Below are 24570 nucleotides of genomic sequence, written 5' to 3'. Positions count from 1 at the left end.
GGAAAAGGAATTGATTGCTTCTTTGTTTTACTTTACTTCTATTTTTTTTTTTTTTGTTTTTTAACTTTGAAAGCATCCATAGATATTATGAAGGGTGAGCTTTTCTTTTTTCTTTTTTTTTCTTTGGTCACATCATTCATGGAAGTCAATTTTATCTTCACCGAATCTTCTTGATCTATTTATCCTATTGGCACTTCAATTAAGTTCTTATATCTCTGCACAAACTAAAATAAGCTCTCTTAGAGTTGCGAATAAAGTAAAGGGAGTTAATTGTCTTATAGTTAGCAGCATGTAAGCTGACCAGAGACTTGTCTGACATTTAAATTTTTCTTGAAAATGACATATTTGCCCCCACTTTAAAAACCAATGTCTCACTGTTTCAATTCAGACTCGTGATCGCCCCAGAGTCGAGACAGTGCCAAGGAAATTAACTTATTCACATTGGGTTAACCTTCTGGAGTAGACGTAGATGCAGGAAGGGCTTGCCAGGAACGCCGAGAGAACACTCATGCAAGTGTTCATTACTTGTTTTGGGGAGTTACTTTATGTTTTTAGATAAAAATTTTAAGTACTTCATAAATCATGATAAACAGATATATTATTTACATACTAATACTTCATTTTTTTTTTTAAAAAATACTCATAGCCTTGCTTGGTTATCTTATCACCTTTCTCACAAGGAATTTCAAGTAATTCAAAAATCAAAACTACTTAAGGATATGTAAACTGTATACATATTCCTGACAGATTGTATTGTTATGATAGAGATGTGACACAGGTTTGAAAGAAAGATTTAAACCATTCAAGTGTTGCATTTTTGGAACATGTACTATATGATGAGAAAGTGGGGATGACACAAAATTGGAACCTTGTTGAATTTGTTTCTCAACAACTCTATATGCCAATTGCAACCAGAAATTGGAGTTGCAGGAAATAGTTTATCTCTGTGAAGAGGATTTCATTCTCTTAAGCTTCTATGTGCTTGGCTTTTTTATTTTTTTCCCCTCCCCCTAATATCCTAAATCTTTGACCCAAACTAATCAAGTTGGTAACTTATGGGCAGGGGCGGACTTAGCACAGCCCCCCCAGTTTTTTTTTTTTAAAATTTTTTATCAAGTTAATGGATGATTTTCTATAAGGAAAAAATTACTGCTTTGGCCCCTCAATCTTTTAACTTTCACTTTTATCATATTTTCATTATGTATTTCTTACTCTCTAGTCCCTATGCAAGTATACATTCTTTACTTTCTAGTCCTTGCTCATGTGTAGCCTTTTCACTTATAGAATAGAGAGATGAGTATTTTGTTTATCCTATTTATAAGTGAAAGAATTAAATTTTTATCACAAATTTTTTATTTTATCCTCTATTAAATGTTGGAGAGATAAATTATATTATTAAAGTATATACATTTAATAGGACCGAAATTAAAAACTTATTAAATTTTTAAACATAGTTAATAAGTTTTAAAATGTTCTTGGTTTCAATAAAACATGTTAAAAATTGACTTATAAATAAAATTTAAAAAATTTTTTATAAATAATAGTAAATAAAAATAAAAATATATTATTAATTTCTTTAAATTTTATAACGCGATTTTTTTATATACTTTGGAAAGTTCTTTTCTTATTTTTTAAGTCTTATATAAATGAATTGTTATCTTATAAATTTTCTCAATTCTATTGTAAAATTATGTTTAATTATTAATAAAAATTAAATAACTTGATCTATATATAACTACATATTACAAAATTGGCCCCCCAGCCTTCCTAGTCTGGTTCCACCCCTGCCTATGGGCACCTCCTTGGGGCCATACTAGCCTGCAGGTACCTCTTTCAGGAGCACTGAATTTAATTCATAGAATTTAATGTGATTGTTTTGTTTGGCTTGCCTAAAGTTATAAGAGAATGAATTTTGATTCATAAACTTAATAAATATACGTGCTGGCCTCTTATGGATTTTTTTCATTGATCTATCGAGAGCTTAACATTTAAGGATCCTGTTAGAATTTATGTAGTATAATTAATATATTACAATATCGTAAACAAATTCAAGATCAAATATAGAAGCTCCAATAAATCATACTAACAAAAAAACTATTAATTGTACAACTTAATAGCAATCCATCCCAGTTTTACATCTCACCAACTCAAATTTCATATAAACAGAGGAGAGAAAGAGAGAAGAGTGAGATAGGTAGAATAGAAAGAGAAAAAACAGAGAATAGAGAGAGACTGAACAATATTTTTGATTCAAATTAAGCACAGCATCTGACTCACACTTGGGATCCCTTATGTAGGCTCCTTTATCATATAGTCTTGCAGAATCTAACTAACTAAACTACTTATTATTTATTCTTTACCTATCATATATAGATTATAAAACACACCACCACTCATTCTCACTATAAGTATCTTATTAGTGCTTTGCTTAAGAATTCAAGGGGTTAAGCACTGCTCCAATGAAGAACACCGCCCTTGAAGTCTCTTCCCTTATCATGAACATGAAGGGATGGTCAGCCACAAAGCTTCGCAGGCGCGGCCTGACATAAGAGGTCAACGTAATCATAGCTGCTGTGCTGGCTACAGCTTCTGTTCCTTCCTCATTAACTTCAACAAATGCCTTTTGCAGAATATTCGAAACATAAAGCTCGTTACTGGATGAAGAATCTGATACTTCTGTTAGCTCCCCAGCAGTGAAAGGCAAGGTTAGTCCCAATTCTTCCATGTCCTCTGTGGCTTTCAAGTTGAAGGAAAATTTAAACCTTGGGATCCAAAATTTTGAAAATTTCTCTTTCCGCAGTTTAAATTTTTTATTTAAAAATCTGGGGTTCGAGCTTAAAGTGTGAATTAAATTTGGTAAGCCATCCTTCTCATGAGGAAGAAAGAAATACATGGCAAACTTCAAAGGGTTGCTACCACTTTGGTAAGGAATGGTGAGTACTTTATAATTTTCATATGATCTGTAATAATATTTTTCATTTCTCTCGGAGGTCATGAAGGGAACTCGTACAATCTGCCCGTTGAGAAGATTGAAACTTCTGGTTCTTGTCATGTTTTGATCAAACTCACTGTCCCATGCTCCTTTGAAATACAGTGCATTGGCAAGAAGTAGCTTTGTTTCCTGATCTATGGAACCTGATGGAAGAATCTCCCTTATGAGTCCCTTAGTTGCATTTTCAACCCATGAGTTCACTTCTTCTGCAACTTTATCAGCCTGGTGAACAAATTCCATAGAATCAATCGAATTAAGGCTTTGAAATTTATTCTCTATACAGTTCCACTTCGATGAGGTAACATGTAAAAAGTTGCAATCTAAGAGGAAAAGGAAAGAGAGTTAAGTGCAGGAAAAGAAACACAAGATGAATAATCAAAGAGTACCTTGTTTATGAAGTCAGCCACTTCAATTTGGCTTCTGTAACTATTTTTGACTACCTCTTCATAACTAGTCTTCAAACCAAACGTTTTTTCCACCCAAGCGCCATTAACAAAGGACAGAATCGGACCTCCACTTTCAGTGCCCTCAACATGCCTTAAGCTAGAAATAAGTTGTGAAGACACTGAATTCAGATCGTCTTTACTCTCTGATCCCAGAAATGAAAGAAGCTGCTCTAAGGTTTTTCCTTGTGATCCAGCAGCAACAATGCTCAATATTATGTGAAGAGAAAGTGGAGATGACACGAAATTAGAACCCTTTCAAGTTGTTTCTCAAGAACTCTGTATGCCAATTGCAAACAGAAATCGGTGTTGAAGGAAATAGAGTTTTCCTGTGAAGGGGATGCCATTCTCTTTTGCTTCACCGTGCTTGTTTTGTTAGAATCGCTCAAATTTATATAAGATAATGGTGTGTAATAAACTCAATGGATGCGTGCGTCGGCCTGTTATATATTCTTCATTGAGGTGTCTCTACTTTGCTTAACCTTTAAGCTTATTTTTTTCAATTTGTCACACCATCCGTGGAAGTCAATTTTATCTTCACCGAATCTTCTTGATCCACATTTCAATTAAGCTCGTGTCTCTGAACCAACTAAATCTCTTCCATGGTTGCAAACAAAATAAATACTCCAATGACAAATGCAATTCAAATTTCATGTAGGCACACCCAAACTTAAAAATCTTATTAAAGATAACCATCAAGTGTTTGGCTCAACTCACAAGAATTGTTGTATCAACTTAATTAAAGATTTAGAATTTGGGTTTTGAAAATGCAATCATTTTTCACAATACTAATTATAGTTTTACATACAAGTCATCTTCTAGTAGAAATTCAAGATTCCTTTTACAAGTTACTTTCCATTAAAAATAAATTATTAATTACTTCTTTTTTAAATTTTACCTTTCACTATTTTCGATAGGAAAATGATAATATATGTCCGCCAAGAGTCGCTAGTATTATTCTGCATTTGAAGTCTGAACCCATGCATCAACGATATGAAATATAACAGAGGACAGCATAACTCCTTCCAGGTTTGCTGTAAAACTTCAACTGCTATAAACCCTAAATCAAAATTTTAAAAAAAATAAAGAAAAAAGAAAAAATGTGCCCACAAACACCAATATTGGTAAGAAAATGAAACATGAGGTCGCCAAGAATTGCTGCTATTATCCCAAATACTGGGATAATGCATCAACATGTCTAACAAGCAATATGAAACATAATACAGCCCAGCAAAACTCCTTAGAGGAAACAAACTTGAAGACTGTTAATTCAGATGCTGCCCTCAAAGACCATAAATCTTGTTTGCCTCTTATTTGTTATGCATTGTTCGCTTCTGACAAGAAGGAAGAGAGAAGGGATTGCCTAGTTTCATGCCTCAACTTTCATCGCTGCATCAACTGTGTTATTTTGCTGTGCCCAAAGTTGTGCATATCTTCCTGCCTTGGATAAAAGCAGTTCATGTGGTCCTTGTTCAACCACCTTTCCATTTTCCAACACTATGATCTGACAATGGGTGTAAGAATATTAAATTGACTATAGCATACAGTTTAAGGATAACTTGAAAAGAAAGTAAGGATTTATGAGCTGAATTAAAAGACATAGTTGATATATCTTTTGAATTTAGACTGATTCTCATTGATTCATTGGTTTTTAAAGATAGGAAACCAAAGTTAACTATGAGAAGGTACTTGCTGGAGCATATGGAGCACAACTTTTTGCAAGAGCTAAATCCTAACATGCTAAATTGTCTATTCATGATAAGCTTTGTGTACTTGCTTTTTCAAGATTAAATTTACCAAGACTTTTTTCTTGTGCTTGAAAGATACCAAAAAGTCATTATGGTGCAAATGGAGTAGCGTTCTTATTGCACAACAATTTTTTTCTTACACAAGGCCAAAATACTTTCATAGGTGGCAAAACCTGTGTTCAAATGGATCTACTAAAAACTTTCATGTGTGGAGCTACTGTGGCACAAATGCAGCCACTGCCCAATCAGGAGGATCACAAGAAAAAACTGTGCAACTATCATTATTTGTGTGGGCATGTTCGTACAATATTTTCCTAGGCACAAAAAAATTTACCGTACTCCAGTGCAATTAATGAATCATTGTCATATGTAGATGCCCAAGGAACAATGTTCTTCGAAACAAGGACAAGTTTAAAGAACAGAGAGGAGTATTGGATATATGTAAAAAACAAAGCACCACAAAATTAAGGACATAAACATAGAAAAGGCAGTAACCTCATCACACTGCATTGCAGTAGTAAGCCTGTGAGCAACGAATATGGAAGTGCGATTATTTGCCAAAGATTTCAAAGCATTTAATATCTCTGCTTCCGTTGTGCTGTCAAGTGCACTCGTAGCTTCATCGCATAACCTAAGAGCAAAAACAAGAAGCAACTAAGATTAATTAAAAGATGGCTTGTTTTATGCTACTTTCAAGTGTAGCATAGATATAAATCCAGAGACAAAATCTGAAAATGACAATTTTTTTTTTGAATAATTGTGAATATCAACATTCATTTCATACTCTTCATTATAAAAGATTATTCCGTCCTTCCTTGATAAAATTGATTTATTTCCCCAATTGCTTGATCATTAGTTTTGATTTATTCCCCCTTAAATCCATGACTTCAATAGACTTTCTTTTCTTTTCTTTTTTTTTTCTTATTTTGATTCGGGACTTCAATTGAATTTCTAATCATGATTGATTTATTTTTGTCATTTGCTGAATCTCTGAAGTCCATTTCTTTCTCTATTAGATGCTTTAAGTACAATTCGACCATCACGCTTAACAATACATGACTAAAATACAAGAGAAGACAGTCATCACTCGTCAATGTCTCAATGAAATAATCAGAATACTCACAGAACTGGAGGTGCTTTCAAAAACGCTCGAGCCAAGGCGACACGTTGCTTCTCACCACCGCTTAACTGTGCAAGAAATCCATCAAAGAAAAGTTTAATAAATTGCTAACGTAGAAGAATATATCCCTTTTCCAATGTAATTTTAAACCCAAAAATAATATATATATATATATATATATATGTATGTATGTATGTATATGTATCTCAACACTTCCACTTGATCAACAAAATAAAATTCTGCCACAACATGATTAGCATTTTTTCTTTTCAAATCCATTTCATTCCAAAGAAAGTTGCTAATTCAGTCCTCCGAATTAATTTTGTCTCGAATGTCCTCAATTATGCTAGTGTCTGTTGGTCTTGTTATTAAATATTTTCTGTCACAAGAATCACTTCTTTCTTTTGCTGCTAAAACACAAGAATCACTTTAGATGTGCAGCAATTGTTTACTAACCCATCATCTTTATATTAACCACCCATTATTATTTTAAAATCTCATGATAAGACACCAAAAACTCCCAAATGTATTAATATAGATATACTAGATGCAGTAAACAGGAAATGCTGTCACCTTGAGCCCTCGCTCTCCCACAACAGTTGAATATTTCTCAGGAAAATTCATGATAGTGTCATGAATTGCGGCTTTTTGAGCAGCTTCATAGACCTGTATACAGAATGCTTTAAGCTAAGAGAGCAACTTGACATGCCACAGCTAAAATTTGCAGGTTCAAAATGTGAATAGAGGGGAAATTAAGGAGAAACATAGATTACTTCCTCTTTCGTTGCTGAAAGTCTACCATAATGGATATTGTGAAAAATTGTATCATTGAAAAGTACCTGCACATGATCATAATCACTCAGGTTTTCAAAGCATCTGAGTTATCATGTGGGCAATGAAGTGACGCAGATCAAAAGGAGACAAATGATTCACTGAACTTACAGTATCTTGCGGAACAACACCGATAAACTTCCGAAGACTATCAAGGGTTACGTCCTTGATATTTTGACCATCTATCTTTATCTGTAGAGCACAAACAGGGCTTGAGAAATTCGGAGAAAGTAATTCCCATTCTAGTAATTAAATGAATAACCACTTCCAAAATTTTACATAACCAGCACCAACTAGCACATTCATAAATAATATAATCAAATTTCCAGCAAAGGAAAATTAAATTAGGCCAAGTAAATCATAACAAATTCCTATCACATTCATTCACAAGAGCTCAATCTGACCATAGAAAGTTCAAGTGCATCAGACAGGTGACACATCTGCATTCAGCTTCAATCAAAGAATTAGCTGAAATGTTGCATACACTCCATGCCCAGGATCATTGAATTGTAACTATCAACTGTGTCATGCTATTTGTGGATAGTTTTTATACAGATCCTTGTCTAAGAAAGGAACATAATGAATCAAAAACAATAATTCTCCTTATTGATGAGCACGTAACCAGATCACTTGCAACTTATTTTCTTATAGTAGTAAACACTTGGCTTTGGTGCCATATAGCATGTATATTAAACAATGGTGGATCTCAGAACTCGTATGCCGTCAGCTAACTATGAATATTAATTACCAATATAGCTAAAATTAGCTTAAGATTAGATTTATGAGTTCATTTCTTACACTTCCGGAATGAGGGTCAAAAAACCTGAAGATCAATCTAAGAATGGTTGATTTACCTGTCAAGGACATACATATTTTTAATATCAGAGAAATATTGAACATCAGATAATATCATAATGAATGAATGCAAAAATTCTCTTTAAAAAAATCCCACTTCTTTCCCACTGAATACATAATACTAACACATGATATATCTCAACAAGATTTTACCCTCCTTTTGCCAAAAAACTCAAGAGCAGACGAAAAATCTCTATTTACAGTGAAACACCAAAATTACCTAGTTTCTGTCTTGCCGCAGACTATACACGCAACCAAGAGAAGCAAAAGCACAAGTATAGAGACTGCCGATAAGATACAATCATACAAGACATGGCCTAATTTACTTCACAGGAAAAATCCTTGCTTTACTGACACCCCCACAAGTTCTTGCCAACATTATCCGGACAACACAATTTTGAAAATTGGAAGATTTTTACAGCTTAATTTACCATCATACAAAGAATTTAAATGATTAATGGAAGGGATGGCATTAGGGGTCCTCACTTCAACAGCATAAAAATCTCAAATTCATCTCAACGGCCATTGGCAAAAAACCATATCTTCAAAGAAGCAAAAAACCAGCTATCCACCCTTCCAAAAATAAATGCATGGATATAGACTTATGCTTCATCATTAATTTATTATTATTCTTTTTATTTCAATATATCATTTTTTTTATTTTTTTTTTTTGCCAGAGCTAATCTTATTGCTTCACCATTGTTGCTTTCAAACAGCGAAGTACCCATCAACAATTAAGATATTTTGCACATATATAAGTATTACATTACAAACGTACAAGTAAAAAAATGAGCACGCAGAAGTATGGGTTTCAGCATACAAAAATTAAATGCCTTAAAAATGGGGCCTGGTGCAGCCATTTCTCAATAAATCATAGACACCATACCCAAGGGCCTCAAAGCATATAACCATAAATATTTCATCAAATCATATAATAAGATACAAAAAATAAAGTAACTATAATGAAGTGAAAGTTTCTCCAACTGAAAAAAAAAGAAGTAAATATCAGAAAGCAATATAATTAAAGAAAGTGAAGAAATCTGGTGTAATTCCAGTAATCCTTCATGCTGAACCTTACCACTGCCACTAGTTCCTACAATTGCCACACTTTTTCCGGCTGGCACAACAAGAGATATTCCATCAAGTATTTTTCTCTCTGCAAGGTAACTGGGGGGACAAAATGCATCAATAATTCATCAAACTGATGTTAATTATAAATTTTATTTACCAACAAGTTAGCATTATAACAGAGTTGCAATGCTAATCCCTGGAAGATTCAAAGCAGCATTATGCATTACAACTGGCATTGAGGAAACCAACTGAATTGGCAAGTCTGATTGAATTGGTTTAACCAATCAAACTTGCACCAATGGTCTCTTGATTTTTATTTATTTATTTATTTATTTTATGATTTTTTCCTATGAAACGTCATATACAACTTAGACGGATAAGAAAAAATGAAAATAGAAGGCATTTGAGGAAAGAAAAGGTCAAAATAAGAAAATCTAAAGAGAACCAAATATAAATGAAACAAAAGGCATTTACTTGGTAATTTTCAATGATTGCTCCATATCATTCGCCATCTCCTTGTGGCATTTCTCTTAGGCATCAGCATCAAGATTCTCAAACACAATTGCTTCTTCCTATACCATTTGATTCTTAATATAATTTGAGAAACCCACATGTTTAACAGTCCCTCTGGCCTTTAATGTAGGAGCTAGTTCAGGAGTTTGCTTTGGTTCCATTTGTAAGACCTCAAACTCTTTTCTCTGCTTCATTAATTAAATTAGTTAACTAGCTCCGGCCTTTAACATTTAGGACTGGAGGGAGTAGTTAAGTACTTTCAAATTTTAATAAAAAATGAATTCTCAAACATCTTAAGAAATATGGAATTCGTAATTAAATATTTAAGAATAATCAGTATATATTAATTTTATCACAATTTTAATCCATAGAATTCTAAAATAGATATGTACAAACTCCACACTTAATAAGTGGACCTATTTTAAGCAAACAAGGCATAGACGTGCCACATCCAGATAATAAGACAGCTGCCGCTAAAATATACTTTTGTTTCGCATTTGCTTTATCCTTTTGTCCACTCTAATCTTGAAAAACAAGAAAAAGCATTTTCCCTCCAGAATAGTGGCAACACCAAATACATTAGACAGCAGTCAGCATGTAGGCCATTAGAGTCTTTGCAGCAGGTAATAAAGAAAGAATCAACTACCTGAAGTGTACATTTTCAAACTCTATGCTCCCTCCATTTAATTCAAGTGGCTTTGCATTGTCTTTATCCCTAACATCAGCTCTTTCCTAGAGTAAGAGTTGGAGAAAAGAAAAATGGTCAGGATAACGTGATCAAGCAGGCAGAGAGAATTGCTGGAAAATATGATCATATTGCAAGCAATAGGTAAGTTCCCAAAATCAATAAAGGAACTAGTCATTGAGGACATCTTTTGTTGGCATTTCTCCAGTGGGAGAATCCCAAATACTGTAGTCCTTTCAGAACAAAAGCATAGCATCTTAAAACAGTGAAATGATGAAGAAACTATATGAACTCAAATGGGAAGAAACTATATATTTATCCATATAAAAATGCAAAAATTAGACTTGCCCAAATCCTGGACACACAAGGTGACAGTTTAAGCCACAACCTTTAAGCACAAGAGTGTACCAAGGTAATATGAACCAACCTTCTGTTAACTATCAATGCATTAAAAATGAACAGCGAGATAACTTTAATGAAGCTCAATCAGGAATATACCTCAAGTAACTGAAACATTGACTTCATGTCAACTAAACTCTGTATAGTCTCACGATAAACACTTCCAAGGAAATTGAGTGGAAGAGAAAGTTGGAAGAGGAGCCCATTCACCATAACCTGCATTTAGAAATTAAATTATAAACAATTTGAGTGATCACAAATTTATCGTGGAGCAATTCAAATGAATTGATGTAATTACCAAATCACCAACGGTCATCTGGCCATTCATAATCCCATGAGAACACAACACCATTGCCGTAGAAAGTGCAGTGCTAAATATAACATTTTGACCAAAGTTCAGAAAAGCAAGGCTGCGTTGTGTTTTCAGAGCAGCATCTTCATACCCTGATTAACAAGATTATAAGTAACAGCAGCAAAAACAGCAAGGATTACAAAGAGAGACTTGAGAAGCTATCTGAATTTACACTAAGATCATATATTCAACTCTCTTTTTCATAAACCAAAACTGCAAATTGATGTTTTACATAAGCAACATACTCTGCATGCTTTCATTTGAATGTCAAGATTTATAAAATGAAAAGACTGGTTCCGTATTGTCTTTCAAATTAACATGTATTAGTGTTTCATATGCAGGAAAGTTATATTAGAACAAAATGAAATCAAATACAGAAAGAAAATATGTGGTTCTTGAGATACTAAGAATATTGAATTATGATTATGAAAGATCCACTAAATATTATAGATTAGAATTCATCTAGAGGCATCTTTCTACCTGATGGATTTTGACCAGAAAGATCAGAATAATTAACTTACTCTTTAGGAACTCATCATATTTTTCACCTTCAAAATCTTCATTATTGAAATATTTGACAGTCTGAAAAAAATTAAAAACAAAAAAAATCATTCCAGATCACATTGGAGCCAAAAAGAAAAATGGTAGTAATAATTCAAAACCATTGCACTAGCAATTAAAATCCTCGCCTCGTAATTAATGAGTGAATCGACTGCCCTGGTACTTGCATCATTGTCAGCTTTATTCATGGCCTTCCTATATTTAGTCCTCCACTGGAGAAGACATGAAGCTTAAGATTCTTAGTATAGCATGCTTAGGTAGAAAACTAGAGGGAGCAAGGTTCACGCTAGGAATAAATAAATAGGAAACTTAAAGATTCTGACACGAACATAAGCAAAAACCAAGTTGATGATTTATATTTTCTTTTTTTAACCCCAGGCATGCAGAAAAAAGATAATGAGAGGAAAAGTAACAAGGACCCAAAGCGTTAACAAAAAGAAAAGTAGATACAACAACAACAACAACAAGCGGCCTTATCCTGCTAGGTGGGGTCGGCTACATGGATAATATGATGCCATTGTGCTCTATCATTTATTAAGTTTTTAAAAATATTGTTAATTAAAAGATCTCGCTCAACAACCTTCAAAAGTGTTCTCTTCGATCTTCCTCTACCCCTCTTGACAGGGCTCAGTCATCTAGTCCACCCTCCTCACAGGTGCCTCCCGTGGTCTTCTTTGTATATGTCCGAACCACCTCAAACGATTTTCTACCATTTTTCCTTCAATAGGTGCTACTCCCACTTTTTCCCGTATTCGCTCATTTGGAATTTTGTCTTTACATGTATATCCACACATTTATCTCAACATTCTCATCTCTATTACTTCAACTTTATACCCTTGCTGTCCTGTCAAAGCCTAACATTCACTACCATATAAGATTGCTAATCTTATAACAGTTTAATAAAACTTTCCTTTAAGCTTATCAGGTACCTTACAATCGCAGATAACTCCTTTAGCTTTTCTCCAATTAAACCATTCCGCTTGTATCCTATGTGCAATATCTCCATCAATTTCCACATTTTGTTGAATAATCGCTCCCAAATATCTAAACTTTTCTACTTGAGGTATGGTCTGTTCACCCAATTTTATTTTCAAGTTACTACTCATTGACCCCTTATCAAAATTACAATGTAAATGAAAAAATAGATAAACGAAAAAAAAACCAATCAGAGTTCCACTTATTTTGCACATTGTCCTTCTGTTTCATTTTTTTATGGAAGGTTTTCAACATCCATGTGCAATGACTTCCATACTTCACAAATTGAAAAAAAAAAAAAAAGTATGACAACAGTAAACAATATCATATCCTTTAGGATGGTTTAATTGGGCAGTCATTAAAAAAATCTGTCGCTGAGCTATTAAATTAAGTGCTTACAAATGATTCATTAATGCGTTTATCAGGATATTCTATGATGGTTGCGTGTCAGCACAGAATAAGAATTTACCAAATAATTAAAATGAATGGTGAAACAATGCGAGACGGTCATGGGGCAAGTAATGGATATGAAAAGGCAGGTAATAAAAGAAATAGACTACTAATTATTGCACACCTAAAAATAATACGAAAAAAAGGATGCCCAGTTCAAGACATAATACCTGTGTCACAGTCAGAGTAAAAACAACATAAGCAGCTACTGATAGGGATGTGATCCATGCAAAAGGTGCTCCAAATTTGTAAGCCAGTATACCTGATACCATAGATATCTGGACGGATACATATTAAATCTGTAGAAGTTGGTTAGGGAAAACGAAGCAAGTGTTGGGATGAACAAAATAATATTTGAAGAGCAATTACAATGAAAAGACAACAGTGATTCACAGTAAGAGGTCCAATTCCTCCAAAATATTATATTTATTTAAATAACATAGTTTGAGGACAGCATAGTTGAACTCAGGAACAGGGGAATAATTGAGACATACCTCTAATATAGTGGGTACTACATTGAACACCATAGATGAAAGTATAAAATTTATTGCACGACTACCACGATCAATTATTCTATTTAATGCTCCAGTTTCTCGACTGAAAAATAATGTCAAGGTTAGAATGAAAGAACCATATCAACAAAGGCATTCAAAGCATAGTGGTCATGCAGAAGCAGGAAAATAAGATGTTTTTGAAAATATTTCAATCTGAATTTATCAATATCTTGTACCCGCATTTGATATTAACAGAGAGTATGTTTATGCTGTAAACTGGGTGGTAAAGTCAAATCAAATTTGAGAGTCCCCATAATATCTGGTGTGAGTGTTCTTATGTGAAGGAATAAATAGAATATAAACCCCAGATTCATAATAAAAAAAAAAGGAATATAAACCCCAGAAATTCATTTTGCAAATTTCTCAGAAATAAATTTTATGCACGTTTTATAGAAAACCAAAAGTCTTGGTACTAAGATACTTCCACCATTTAAAAAAAAAAAAAATCCTAGAATTCCTAGCGCCAGCAGGGTAAATTACTTGCCTCGACCTTTAACCTCCCATGTCCCAACTTTCCTTCTCCATTCACCAGTTCTCAGCACAACACCCCAAACTCCCCATGCGCCAATAATAGCCGTAGAGAATAAATAAATAAAAGGAAAGTGCCAAACATTTGTTATTTTTAACCCAAAATGTGGATTCAACATAAAATTAAAAACAGATGCAATGAGAACACCTAATTGAATTATTAAAATTAAAATTTGATGTAATAATTATCATCCAATCAGCAGGGTAGATGCAATACCTTAGATGATAGCGTAGGTCAAGCTCATGCAAATGTAAGAACACCTGCAACAGAAAGTAATATAAATTGAGCATAGCGATACAACTTGAAATATGATTTTCAACACACACACACACATTGAAAGTGTTTATAAGGAAAAGCTCATCAAAAATAGTATTGCTTCCACTTATAGATGCGCAAAAAACTATGTAGCATATAATGTTCCAAAATGGAAAAATGTTCTATAGCACTGAAAACAACAGCTCCATACCTTTCTAGATACTAATCGAATTGTTCGCAATGCTACCTTAGAGAATACAGCAGTACGCAGTTCTGCCACAAGAAGTTGTATCAAACATAAGAACAACATGTAATCAAGTCATGAAAAAAATTCTCTCTCAAAGAAGCACGGAATAGAAAGACAGGAAAGTTTTCAAGTTAGCCCAATATTATGAGTACAACGGAAATCTTCATTATAAATATAAGGGATCCATTCCATGTCCTTTGAAAGGTACCAGTGAATGACAAGTAAGACCAGAAAGAGTTTGCAAACGGCCTCTTTCAATGACGAGAGAGAATGAGAGATGGGAAGCATTCAAGTCCCGCATGTCAAAAATAAAGCGACAAATTTTAGGTGCATATAGGCGTATCTTGATCAAGGAATACACAAACGCCACAGAAATAACTTCATTCAATTACCATTGAAAGCAGCAGCTCCCGAACGTGCAATTCCATATCCAATTAACACAGATGCTGGAGTTGCAAAAAGAGCTAACAGAGTTGAATTTGCAGCTGTAAAAGAAGCAAGATCACCAACATTGCCTGTAGCAGTCGTCAACCAATCAACTGCAAGCTTGAATAAGAAAGGGACCTGAACATTCAGAACCTGAAAGATGGGAAAGACACGATCCATTAGACTGAGCAGCCAAGAACAAATGACAATGACCAGCATCACCACGTTAACAGCTTGTCAGCAAGTGACCAAGCGACTAACCTTAGCACCAACAAGAAAACCCAAAGCAGCAATAACCCGGAATCGGAATTCAAGATTATCTTTCATCCACAAATAACTGGCAAGAGTACGGAGGATTTTAATGTCAGCAACTTGTTCCCCCGAGGAAGTTTTAGCAATTGTGGTTGTAATTTTTTGGTTCTGGGTCTCGATCTTCTTTGAGGACGTTCCATCATCAGTTTTGGTTGAAGTTGAGAACAATGCTCGCCCGTCTACCGTTGAACCCTGTAGCGCCCCGAAAAAAAAAAAACAAATCAAACATTGTCAACACCCATAGAACCATGATCACAAGCTTGGTAAAGAAACAATAAGGTTGTGTGAACTAACAGGTTGTGGAAAGCGCGGTCTGATAACTCTGCTATATAGTGAAGTATAGGAATTAGATGGTGATGAATCAGAGAGAAATCCTTTTATACTAAGAAGTAAACTCGTAGATCTTCTGGGAACAGTCGGATTGACCCTAAAACAATCTCTACTAATCCTCCTACGACTATGGAATGTGCTGATGCCAGAGAAACTAACAATCGACCGAACTCGATTGCTAATCACACAGTTCCTGCTCACATCAACAAAAGCAGAATTTTCAAAATAGCTTATGGCAGTGGCACCATGTGATACTATCCCGGGTCTCCCATCACGTTGAAGAAACTCCGAAGCTCGAATGCGCTTGGAAGTAAAAGAAGCAGCAGCAAGCATTCCTTTAAATCAAAGCTGTCAAACTTTTCCCTTCAGCGAAAATGGAAGAACCCAAACTGCAAATAAGAAGCAAACTTGGACTGGAAAAACCCTAATCAAAACTTTTTTCTATCGGCAAGCAAGTGTTCAATTGTATGAATGTGACTTATTACAACAAAGAAACTGTGAAATTGAAATCTGGGTAACGAGTGAACGCACTCTACAAGGCATATACGAGAAAGAAGAATAAGAAGAAAGGACAACAAGCAGAGAATCTGTGTATTGTAGTTTAGGAGACTAAATTTGGGAGACTAAAATCGATATTAATTCAAACCCAGCACCAAGAGAAGTGATTCTGTGCGCCAACTTGCCGGTCAATGGACGTACCCCTTTTCCCTCCCTCCTGCGCCAAGTTCATCTTGGGTTTCTTTCTTTCTTTTTTTCTTTTTTCCCCCTTTTCATTCTAATTTTTTTTTTTTTGCCGGCTTTTACCTTCTAATAACAAGCACTTTTTTAAAATTTGATTATTTTTTAAAATACTGCAATTATATGCTATTACATCATCATTAATTTTTAAAAATATTTTTTAAAAAATAATATCAATATTATCTCGTAAACTGTTTTCTTATATTCTAAAATATTTTTTATCGAGATCTCAACAATAACTTCCCAACTAATTCAAAATTTTAAATTTTAATTTTAAAAATCTTAAAAATTGTCAAGTATCATGCCTGCCTCAATTTATTTTATTAGTACAATACATTTTATAACTCTAATAACTACCCCTTAATTCCTATTAGTTTAAATATTTTAAATTTATAGAATTTAAATTTAAATGTGAAATTTAATTCTTGAATCATGAATAGCTTCCCTGTCCTCTCCATTCCTAATAAAGGAGGAATTAAATGCATGTTTAAATCATTTTAGTTAATTAGTATAATAGATTTTCTCATTCTAATGAGAGAGGATTTCAACTAAGGACCAAGGAAAAGAAATATTTGCCAATGAGTTCCAAAAAAAATTAAAAATTTGCTAGACAATTTTTTGATCGAATTGAAATAAAATGGGTGGCTAAAAAGATTGAAATGCTTTTTTGCAAAATTTTTAAAACTTAATTAGTAATTAACTTTGCTTGTTAATTGCTTACTTGTGTTCATTAATTCTTTAACCGTACTTGTTAAATAATTGACTAGTTAATTCCATAACTCCATTATTTCAAGAACATGACTTGTTAATTTTATAACTTTGCTTGTTAATTTTTCAACATCATTTGTTAACTACTTAATGTGACTTGTGAATCTTTTACAAGACTTATTCACTCAATTTGATCAAAAGGTATAATCATTAATTGTTAACTTTCTTACTTCACTTATTAATATTATTGTAAACTATTTGATTTCACCTATTAATAATCATACTAATATCATTTATTAATTATCTAACTTTCAATTATTAATTTATCAATAGTAGTTGTAAATTACATAACTTGTCAATAATTATATTAGTTTAATCATTTTGTCTAAAATACAAAATTATTAGTTGTTAATTGTCTAACTTTACTTATTAATTTATCAATATTAGTTGTCAATCATCTTTTTTTTTTTTTGCAAAAGGGTGTTTCAATTTTTTTAGCCACCTATGTTATTTCAATTCAGTCCAAAATCCTATTATGAATTTTCACATTTTTTGGGATCCACTGGTAAATATTTCTCTTCCCTGATCCTTAGTTAAAATTCTTCCTTCTAATAACTACTCCTTAATTATTATTAATTTAAATATTTTAAATTTTAAATTTATAAAATTTAGATTTAAATGCAAAAATTTTGAATATGAAATAACTTCCATATCCCATGATGTCTATTATCTAATATCATATTTTCTTTGTTTCTAGAATTCAGAATTTGTCATATATTATATTTTACAATTATTTACGTTCGAATTAATTTAATTAATCAATATAATAAATATTTATATCCTAATAACTACTCCTTAATTTAAGTTCTCCTTAATTTTTAGGTCTATGTTTTTGGCTTCCCATGTTAACTTTCATATCTCATTTTAGTTTAACTTCCCTACACCGAAATTCTCTCAATTATCCTTTCTTCTCAAATTTGTATGTTTAATTTTAGGGTTAATATATAATTTAAATTCTGACTATAGGTTTAGGGGTGATGTGAACCCTAAACTTTAAAAAAGTGCATTCTAAATCCTAAACAATTAAAGTTGAGGTAATTTCACTCTACTGTTAGCTTTCAACAAACTTCCGTCAAATTTATTTAGGAAAAATTACACTTTTCACCCCAATTTGACAAAAGTTTGTTGAAAATTAATGGTAGAAGCGAAATTGCTCCAAATTTAATTGTTTAGGATTCAAAATATATCTTTTCAAAAATTAAGATTCAAATTGCCATTGACTTATAGTTTAGGGTTTAAATTGCATATTAACCCTTTTGTATTTTAAAAATGTACTCTAATAAATAATAATTCAACAGTAATATAAAAAGTATATTTTGCATATTATATTAATTTTAAAAAAGATTATGAAGAAGTGTGTAAGTTTTTTTTTTTTTTTGGTTTGAATTGACGGATAAAGGTAAAAATTTATAAAACAAAACTAAATACTTTTATGATAAATAAAAGACAGAGAAAAAAATGTATGAAGAGAAATTTATTCTAGATTTTTCCCTAACAAAAAATGATAATATTTTTTTCACCAATATTATTATAAGATTCCATTACATCAAAGAACAAACAAAAAAACAATTCTAAAAGAGTTTAAATACCATCCTTCAATAAAGATAAAAACACTATGAGTCAAAAAATTACTTCATGGCTGTTAGTAATTTTACACTTCATAAAGCAAGAGATTTCACGATGAAAAACAATTGTAATATGTCTAGATGCATCAATGACGTAGCATTGAACCTTGAATCTGGAAGAAAGGACATTGGAAACATTGAAAGATGGTTAAATTCTGAAAAATGTGAAGTTATGATCATATCACCAACACATCAAATTGGAGTAGAAACTACATGAGCAAAAGATTGTTGGAAAGAAAATTGAATGTGAAATTCTTCTTCTAAAAGGGATAATGAAAAGGACATGTGTACATGAGAACCACACCTTTCACAATTTGCAATGATAAATTGTACATCTTGGAAGAACTTGATGAAAAGCAAGGCTTGATTGGTTTGAAAGAGAGAAAGATGATGCACCCACTAATATAACCATAGTAAACTTGGAATTTATTTGAAGCACAATATGGCATAAACTTCAACAGATATAGTGTATGCAATAAACAACATCAGTGACAATTGATTTAGAGGATATAAAATTAAGTGTTAATATATTCTGAACTATAGGTCTAGAAGTGATTTGAATTTTAAATTTTTAAAATGTGCATTTTAAATCTTAAATAATTAAAGTTGAGATAATTTCCCTCACACTATTAACTTTTAACAAATATCTATCAAATTCATCTAGAAAAAATTGCACTTTAGGCCCCAATTTGAATGATGTTTGTTGAAAGTTAACGATAAGGATGAAATTATTTCAACTTTAATTGTTTAGGAGTTAAAATGTATCTTTTTAAAAGTTTAGGATTTAAATCACTCTTTGACCTATAGTTTAGGGTTCAAATTGCATATTCACTTATGGTAATATTATAAATTTTCAAGGATATGAGAAGAAGAAATAAAAAAGATAAATAATGATGATGATGAAACTATATAAAAGAAGGCTGTAAATTATAATAATGAGTAAAATAATTTTTTGTGGAAATTATGGTGGGTATGAATGAGATGATGTCGAGTTGACTATTTTTGTTCTTGTTGGGTGGGATTTAGATAGGCTATTAATGGCAGCAATAGGGTTTAACATAATCTTTCATTATAAGCACACTTTCCTGATCCCCATGAAGATTGTTTACATTATTGATTAGTTGTCATCTATTTATGAATTCATCATTAATCCCCATTGTTTTAAACATTCAATTTTTGGCCAAAAAAAATTCATATAGGATCAATAATGCAACCAATATAATATGAAGTTAGTAGAATATTATGATTTTACGCAATATCATAAATAATACTTATTTTCTAATATTTTGAGCTTTTGTGGCAATTTTATTTTAAAATATCATTATTGAATGTACTTTCTTCAACAATAATGTAATAATAATTGATAGAGGAATAGTTTGATAAAAAATGATTTACTACTCAAAATACTTTTATTTAATGTGATGACTTATTTTAAATGATTTAATATGAATATAATTTTGCATAATTTATATATATTTAATGTGTTGACTTATTTTAAATGATTTAATATGATTTGTTGATTGTTTATGTATAGGTACATACTTGTTAGTAGTTACTATAAAAAGAAGGAAAAAACTTACTCTCCAAATTATAAACATTTTTTAGAAAAAAATTTACATGTCCATAAAATTTTTATTTTTATAAAAATATAAATTATTTTATTTTTTTATTTCTATTCCCAATTACCATTACCAATATATTTTATGATGAGTGAAAGATACATTTAATCTAGGTTAATAAATATAAGGAGTAACATGAAAAAAATTTTATATGTACTAAGTTTGCTTATATTTTGAATTAAAATTAGTTGAGAAAAAATGCTTATATTTTAGATGACAGAGAATATATACTTAACCTTATATATGTTTAAAGTACTTATTTTTAATTAAATTAAAACATATGAATGTTTTTGTAAATTATTTATTTCATAACAAACTCTTATTATTAATATTATGAATATATTAAAATTCACATGTCTCAAATTGATTGTATAAAAATATATTAAATATATATAGTTAAGTGCAAAAATGTTGTCCTAAAAAGAATTAGGGAGTTAAATTATGACTTAGCCGAGTTAAATTATAATTATGAGATTTTATTAATAATAAAGAAAGAAATATTTATATTAAACATTTTTTAAGAAATTTTATTAACATTTTGTTAAAGTTTATGCTTGCTTAATTCTATGTTGTCCATTTCTTAAATACATACTATAATTTATATAAAAATATTTAATAATAAAATTAATTAAATCAAAATAATTATAAAATATAATATTCTTTATTTTAATTTCTAAGACATTTTTAGACAAAATTATAAATACTAATAAAGTTAGTTAAACACACTTTACATTCTTACTTTTTTAAAATAAAATATAAACTTTTAAAAAAAGCCATTAATTCAATACTCTATTATGAAAGAATGTTAAAGAAATAAAATATATGAAAAAGGTAAAATTAAAAAAAAACATTAATAATAAAATTTTCTTCTAAAATTATTTTATAATTTGAAAATAAGGGAATAATAATAAGTCATAATTAAATTATAACTAACAAGCATTACTTTCAGTGAAAGATTATAACCACTTTAACATAAAATCTCAAGTTCAAGTCGATTTGGTAAAGCTTGAATATAACCAAGTCAAATAATCATATTAAAAAATAACAATTCAATTATAAATTATTTAAAATACAAAAATAAATATAAGATTAGGCGGGGTAGTTATAAAAATTTTCAAACATTATTTAGGGGAAAATATTTTTTTAAAAAAAAAAAAAATCCACACGCCACAGGTGTAGCCAGAGGAAGACAAGACAAAACTCAAGAGCGAAGTCGCAGCAGGCATCACTTTATCTCATTTCTCCGCCATACATACCCATCTACTCTGTTCTGCCATGAACTCAGAAAACAAAACATGAACCTCATTCTCTAATAACGCCAATCTCTCTCTCTCTCTCTAAACTTCAACTCCGCCATCCAAAAATGTCAGCCAGCGCAAGCTTCCTGGGCTATGGAGGAGGAGCAGCCTCACTGAACAACATCCACAACTCACAGAAGCTGCAACTTCTTCAGAATGTTATGGTTGGAAAGAAGCTGAATCTGAAGACAGCGATGAAGAAGACGACGAGTGGTGGTGGGGTAGTGAGGTGCAGTGTAGGGATAGGAGACTTCATAGGAGGAGACTTGCTGAGGTTTGATTTGGGAAAATGGCTGTCTGATGTGGAAGAACACAAAGCTTTGGCCATATATTCTCCCCATGAAGGTGGCTATGAAGGAAGGTACTTGACTCGTCTCAGATATCAGGGTTACTATTTCCTTGATCTCTCTGCTCGTGGCCTTGGTGATCCTGAAACCACTCTCACCAAGATCCATCCTGTTTGTCCTGTGAGTATTTACTTCTTCTTCTTCTTCATCATTTCTTCATGTTTGAATTATATTCTCTCTAAGTGACATGGTCTTGATTCTTGATTGTTCAATCCAAGTGGGCACAAAGTAAGACAGGTGAGGACTGAGAAAGTTATTTGCGTTGTATTATTCTTATCTTTACGATCCATATCATGTTCCATACTCATCAAATGTATACATGACAAGTTACATGGTAATTTGTAAGGTTATGAGATGCTAACTTAAAAGATATCGGCACTATGAACAAAAAAATTAGTGCATGTAACTAGAATGCTATCTTGCCACAAGCATTGGTCCTGATAAAAAGAGTCATGGCTGCTTTAATACGAGTGAAGTCTTAATTTTGAATTTATATAAATGCAAAAAACATATTTGATAGAGCTACTCTTAATTAAGCTTGTTATTAACTCAATCAAATAGCTTATATATATAAAGAATGTCATCTTGCAACCAATAGATCTTTTTTCATTTCCTCCACAAGATGATCCAATAACCCCACATTTGGATGATGAAAAAATAGGGAGGAAAGAATAGGAGGAAAAAACTCTTGAAAATAGTAAAAAAAAAAATATTTATGAGAATTTTTCTTCATAGTTTTCTCTCGTCCTTATTTTCTTCTTACTTTTCCCTCCATCCAAGCCATGTCTAAGAGGGAACACTAGCTACATCTTATGTATAATGTAAATTTTAGTTTGTAATGTACAAAGCAATGTTGGTGATATCTGTTATTCATGATTACATTAATCATCAAGAACTGTTGTCTATGATGGTTGTTACTAAAGTTTACCTTCTTTTTATTTATTTTTTTGTGGTGAACGTTTCAGGCTCATGTTGGGAAGCAGCCAATAGCAAGGTGGTATTTTCCACCTGAAGTTGATTACAGATTAGAAGCACTTCCACCTGATGCCAAAGGACTTGTCGTGTGGATTATTGAAGCCAAGGTTGGGATCACAATCTCACTAATTCTACCCTATTTGTTAAATGTTTTTAGATAAATTAAATTATTACAAGGTGAATTCACCAAGCCAATTATAATATATATATATATATATATAATTCACCCCTAACTTGTGTTCATATTTCTTTATCATTGGCTTGTTCTACTATTGTTTTGTAATCCAAATTCACATTAAAAATTTTCTATTTTTTAAATAATTAAACAGAGGAGTAGTATGTTTACTAGTCAAATATATTATCATCCCTTTGTATCAAGAATAATTTTTTTTAAAAAAATATTTTCTGTGATGCTTTTTTATAATTATCACTTAATTTCCTAACACTTTATAATACCTAATACTTTACTAGATATGCTACAATATATGATAATGTTCGAAAATTGTGTTTGCTATAAATTTTATAATATATATTGACAGTGTTGATTTTCATCTATAAAAAACTAAATTTTTAATATGATCGTGGAAGTCATTTTAAATTTTTAAAATTATTTTTTCACTTTATCTTGTATTTCATTCCATTTCACTTCTGCGTGGTGGTTAATTATCATCTTTTGTTTCGGCTTCCATAGGTTCTTTCCAAGGCAGAATTGCAATTTCTTGCTCTACTACCTACACTTAGGCCTAAAGTGAGGGTCATTGCTGAATGTGGAAACTGGTAAATTGACATTCTTGTGTTCCTGTTTCTTTCCCTATTCACTTTTTTTTTTAAACTACTTGTCTAAAAAAATTGGTTATCTTATGAAAAAAAATATATTGGAGGATTAAAATACAATTTTTCCCATTTCTATATTGTTTTAGCTAAACCTTATCAAATACTCCTCTTGCTTCTTATTATAAGGCATCTGATAGAAGAATTTTTCAAAGAGTTATTTATTACCATTTTTAATTTTATCTCTGTTATAAATTTAATTTTATAATTTATTATATATTGTGTATCTCTCTCTTTTTACTTTTAATATGAATAAAGTTGAAAGCTTTTTTCATTTTAAGACATATTTAACAAGTTAAATATCATTCTTTAATCCTAGTATAATGGTTGAAAGTGTTTCATAATAAGGATCAAATAAAATATTATCCTTTCATGCCAGCAAGAGTTTCCTATTTTTGCAGGAGAAAGTTCATGTGGAGGCCTCTGAAAGAAATAGCTGGTTTAACAACCAGTGAAGAAGCTTGATCCACTGATAAAACATCACCATTTTTCATCAGTAAATACAAAGTACATTCAAGCCTGGTTAGAAGCTTCATTACTCTCATCTACAAAACACCAAGCTGTACTGAGGAGAAAAGAGAGGAGAGAGAAAGTGTGTGGAGATGATTTTTCTTTTCTTGTAAATATTAAGATTTTTCACAATCGTGAGTAATATAAATTCCATTCAAAGCATGAGAACATTCCCCCCCCCCCCAACATGATCATGAAATTCTAGTTCAAA

The 24570-nt window shown here is 31.6% G+C and overlaps 3 protein-coding genes across 3 annotated transcripts; 1 reads left to right on the top strand and 2 right to left on the bottom strand.

Moving 5' to 3' along the window:
* Window positions 1-2229: 2229 nt before the first annotated feature.
* Window positions 2230-3711, bottom strand: LOC129303791 (serpin-ZX-like). The gene is made up of 2 exons (XM_054943310.1): window positions 3379-3711; window positions 2230-3214 (listed from the first exon to the last, which is right to left on the bottom strand). The coding sequence occupies exon 2, from the start codon at window positions 3050-3052 to the stop codon at window positions 2429-2431; it is 624 nt and encodes a 207-aa protein (XP_054799285.1). The 5' UTR covers window positions 3053-3214; window positions 3379-3711; the 3' UTR covers window positions 2230-2428.
* Window positions 3712-4389: 678 nt separating this feature from the next.
* Window positions 4390-16379, bottom strand: LOC129302861 (ABC transporter B family member 25, mitochondrial). The gene is made up of 20 exons (XM_054941738.1): window positions 15613-16379; window positions 15268-15510; window positions 14973-15159; window positions 14545-14606; window positions 14295-14338; window positions 13490-13592; window positions 13166-13273; window positions 11699-11782; window positions 11531-11591; window positions 10956-11101; window positions 10757-10873; window positions 10220-10305; window positions 9068-9156; window positions 7933-7988; window positions 7246-7326; window positions 7077-7142; window positions 6877-6969; window positions 6307-6371; window positions 5679-5814; window positions 4390-4939 (listed from the first exon to the last, which is right to left on the bottom strand). Exons 1-20 carry the CDS (start codon window positions 15979-15981, stop codon window positions 4805-4807), a joined length of 2331 nt encoding a protein of 776 aa, XP_054797713.1. The 5' UTR covers window positions 15982-16379; the 3' UTR covers window positions 4390-4804.
* Window positions 16380-21631: 5252 nt separating this feature from the next.
* On the top strand, window positions 21632-24521 carry LOC129303268 (NAD(P)H-quinone oxidoreductase subunit N, chloroplastic). The gene is made up of 4 exons (XM_054942465.1): window positions 21632-22163; window positions 23009-23125; window positions 23710-23795; window positions 24251-24521. The coding sequence occupies exons 1-4, from the start codon at window positions 21762-21764 to the stop codon at window positions 24312-24314; spliced, it is 669 nt and encodes a 222-aa protein (XP_054798440.1). The 5' UTR covers window positions 21632-21761; the 3' UTR covers window positions 24315-24521.
* Window positions 24522-24570: the final 49 nt, after the last annotated feature.

The sequence above is a fragment of the Prosopis cineraria genome, unplaced genomic scaffold (assembly GCF_029017545.1).
Source record: "Prosopis cineraria cultivar Desert tree isolate PC_DT_omini unplaced genomic scaffold, ASM2901754v1 PC2, whole genome shotgun sequence".
Classification (NCBI taxonomy): Eukaryota; Viridiplantae; Streptophyta; class Magnoliopsida; order Fabales; family Fabaceae; genus Prosopis; species Prosopis cineraria.
The sequence above is the reverse complement of the archived record's forward strand: the minus strand, read 5'-3'. Positions and strand labels throughout refer to the sequence as shown.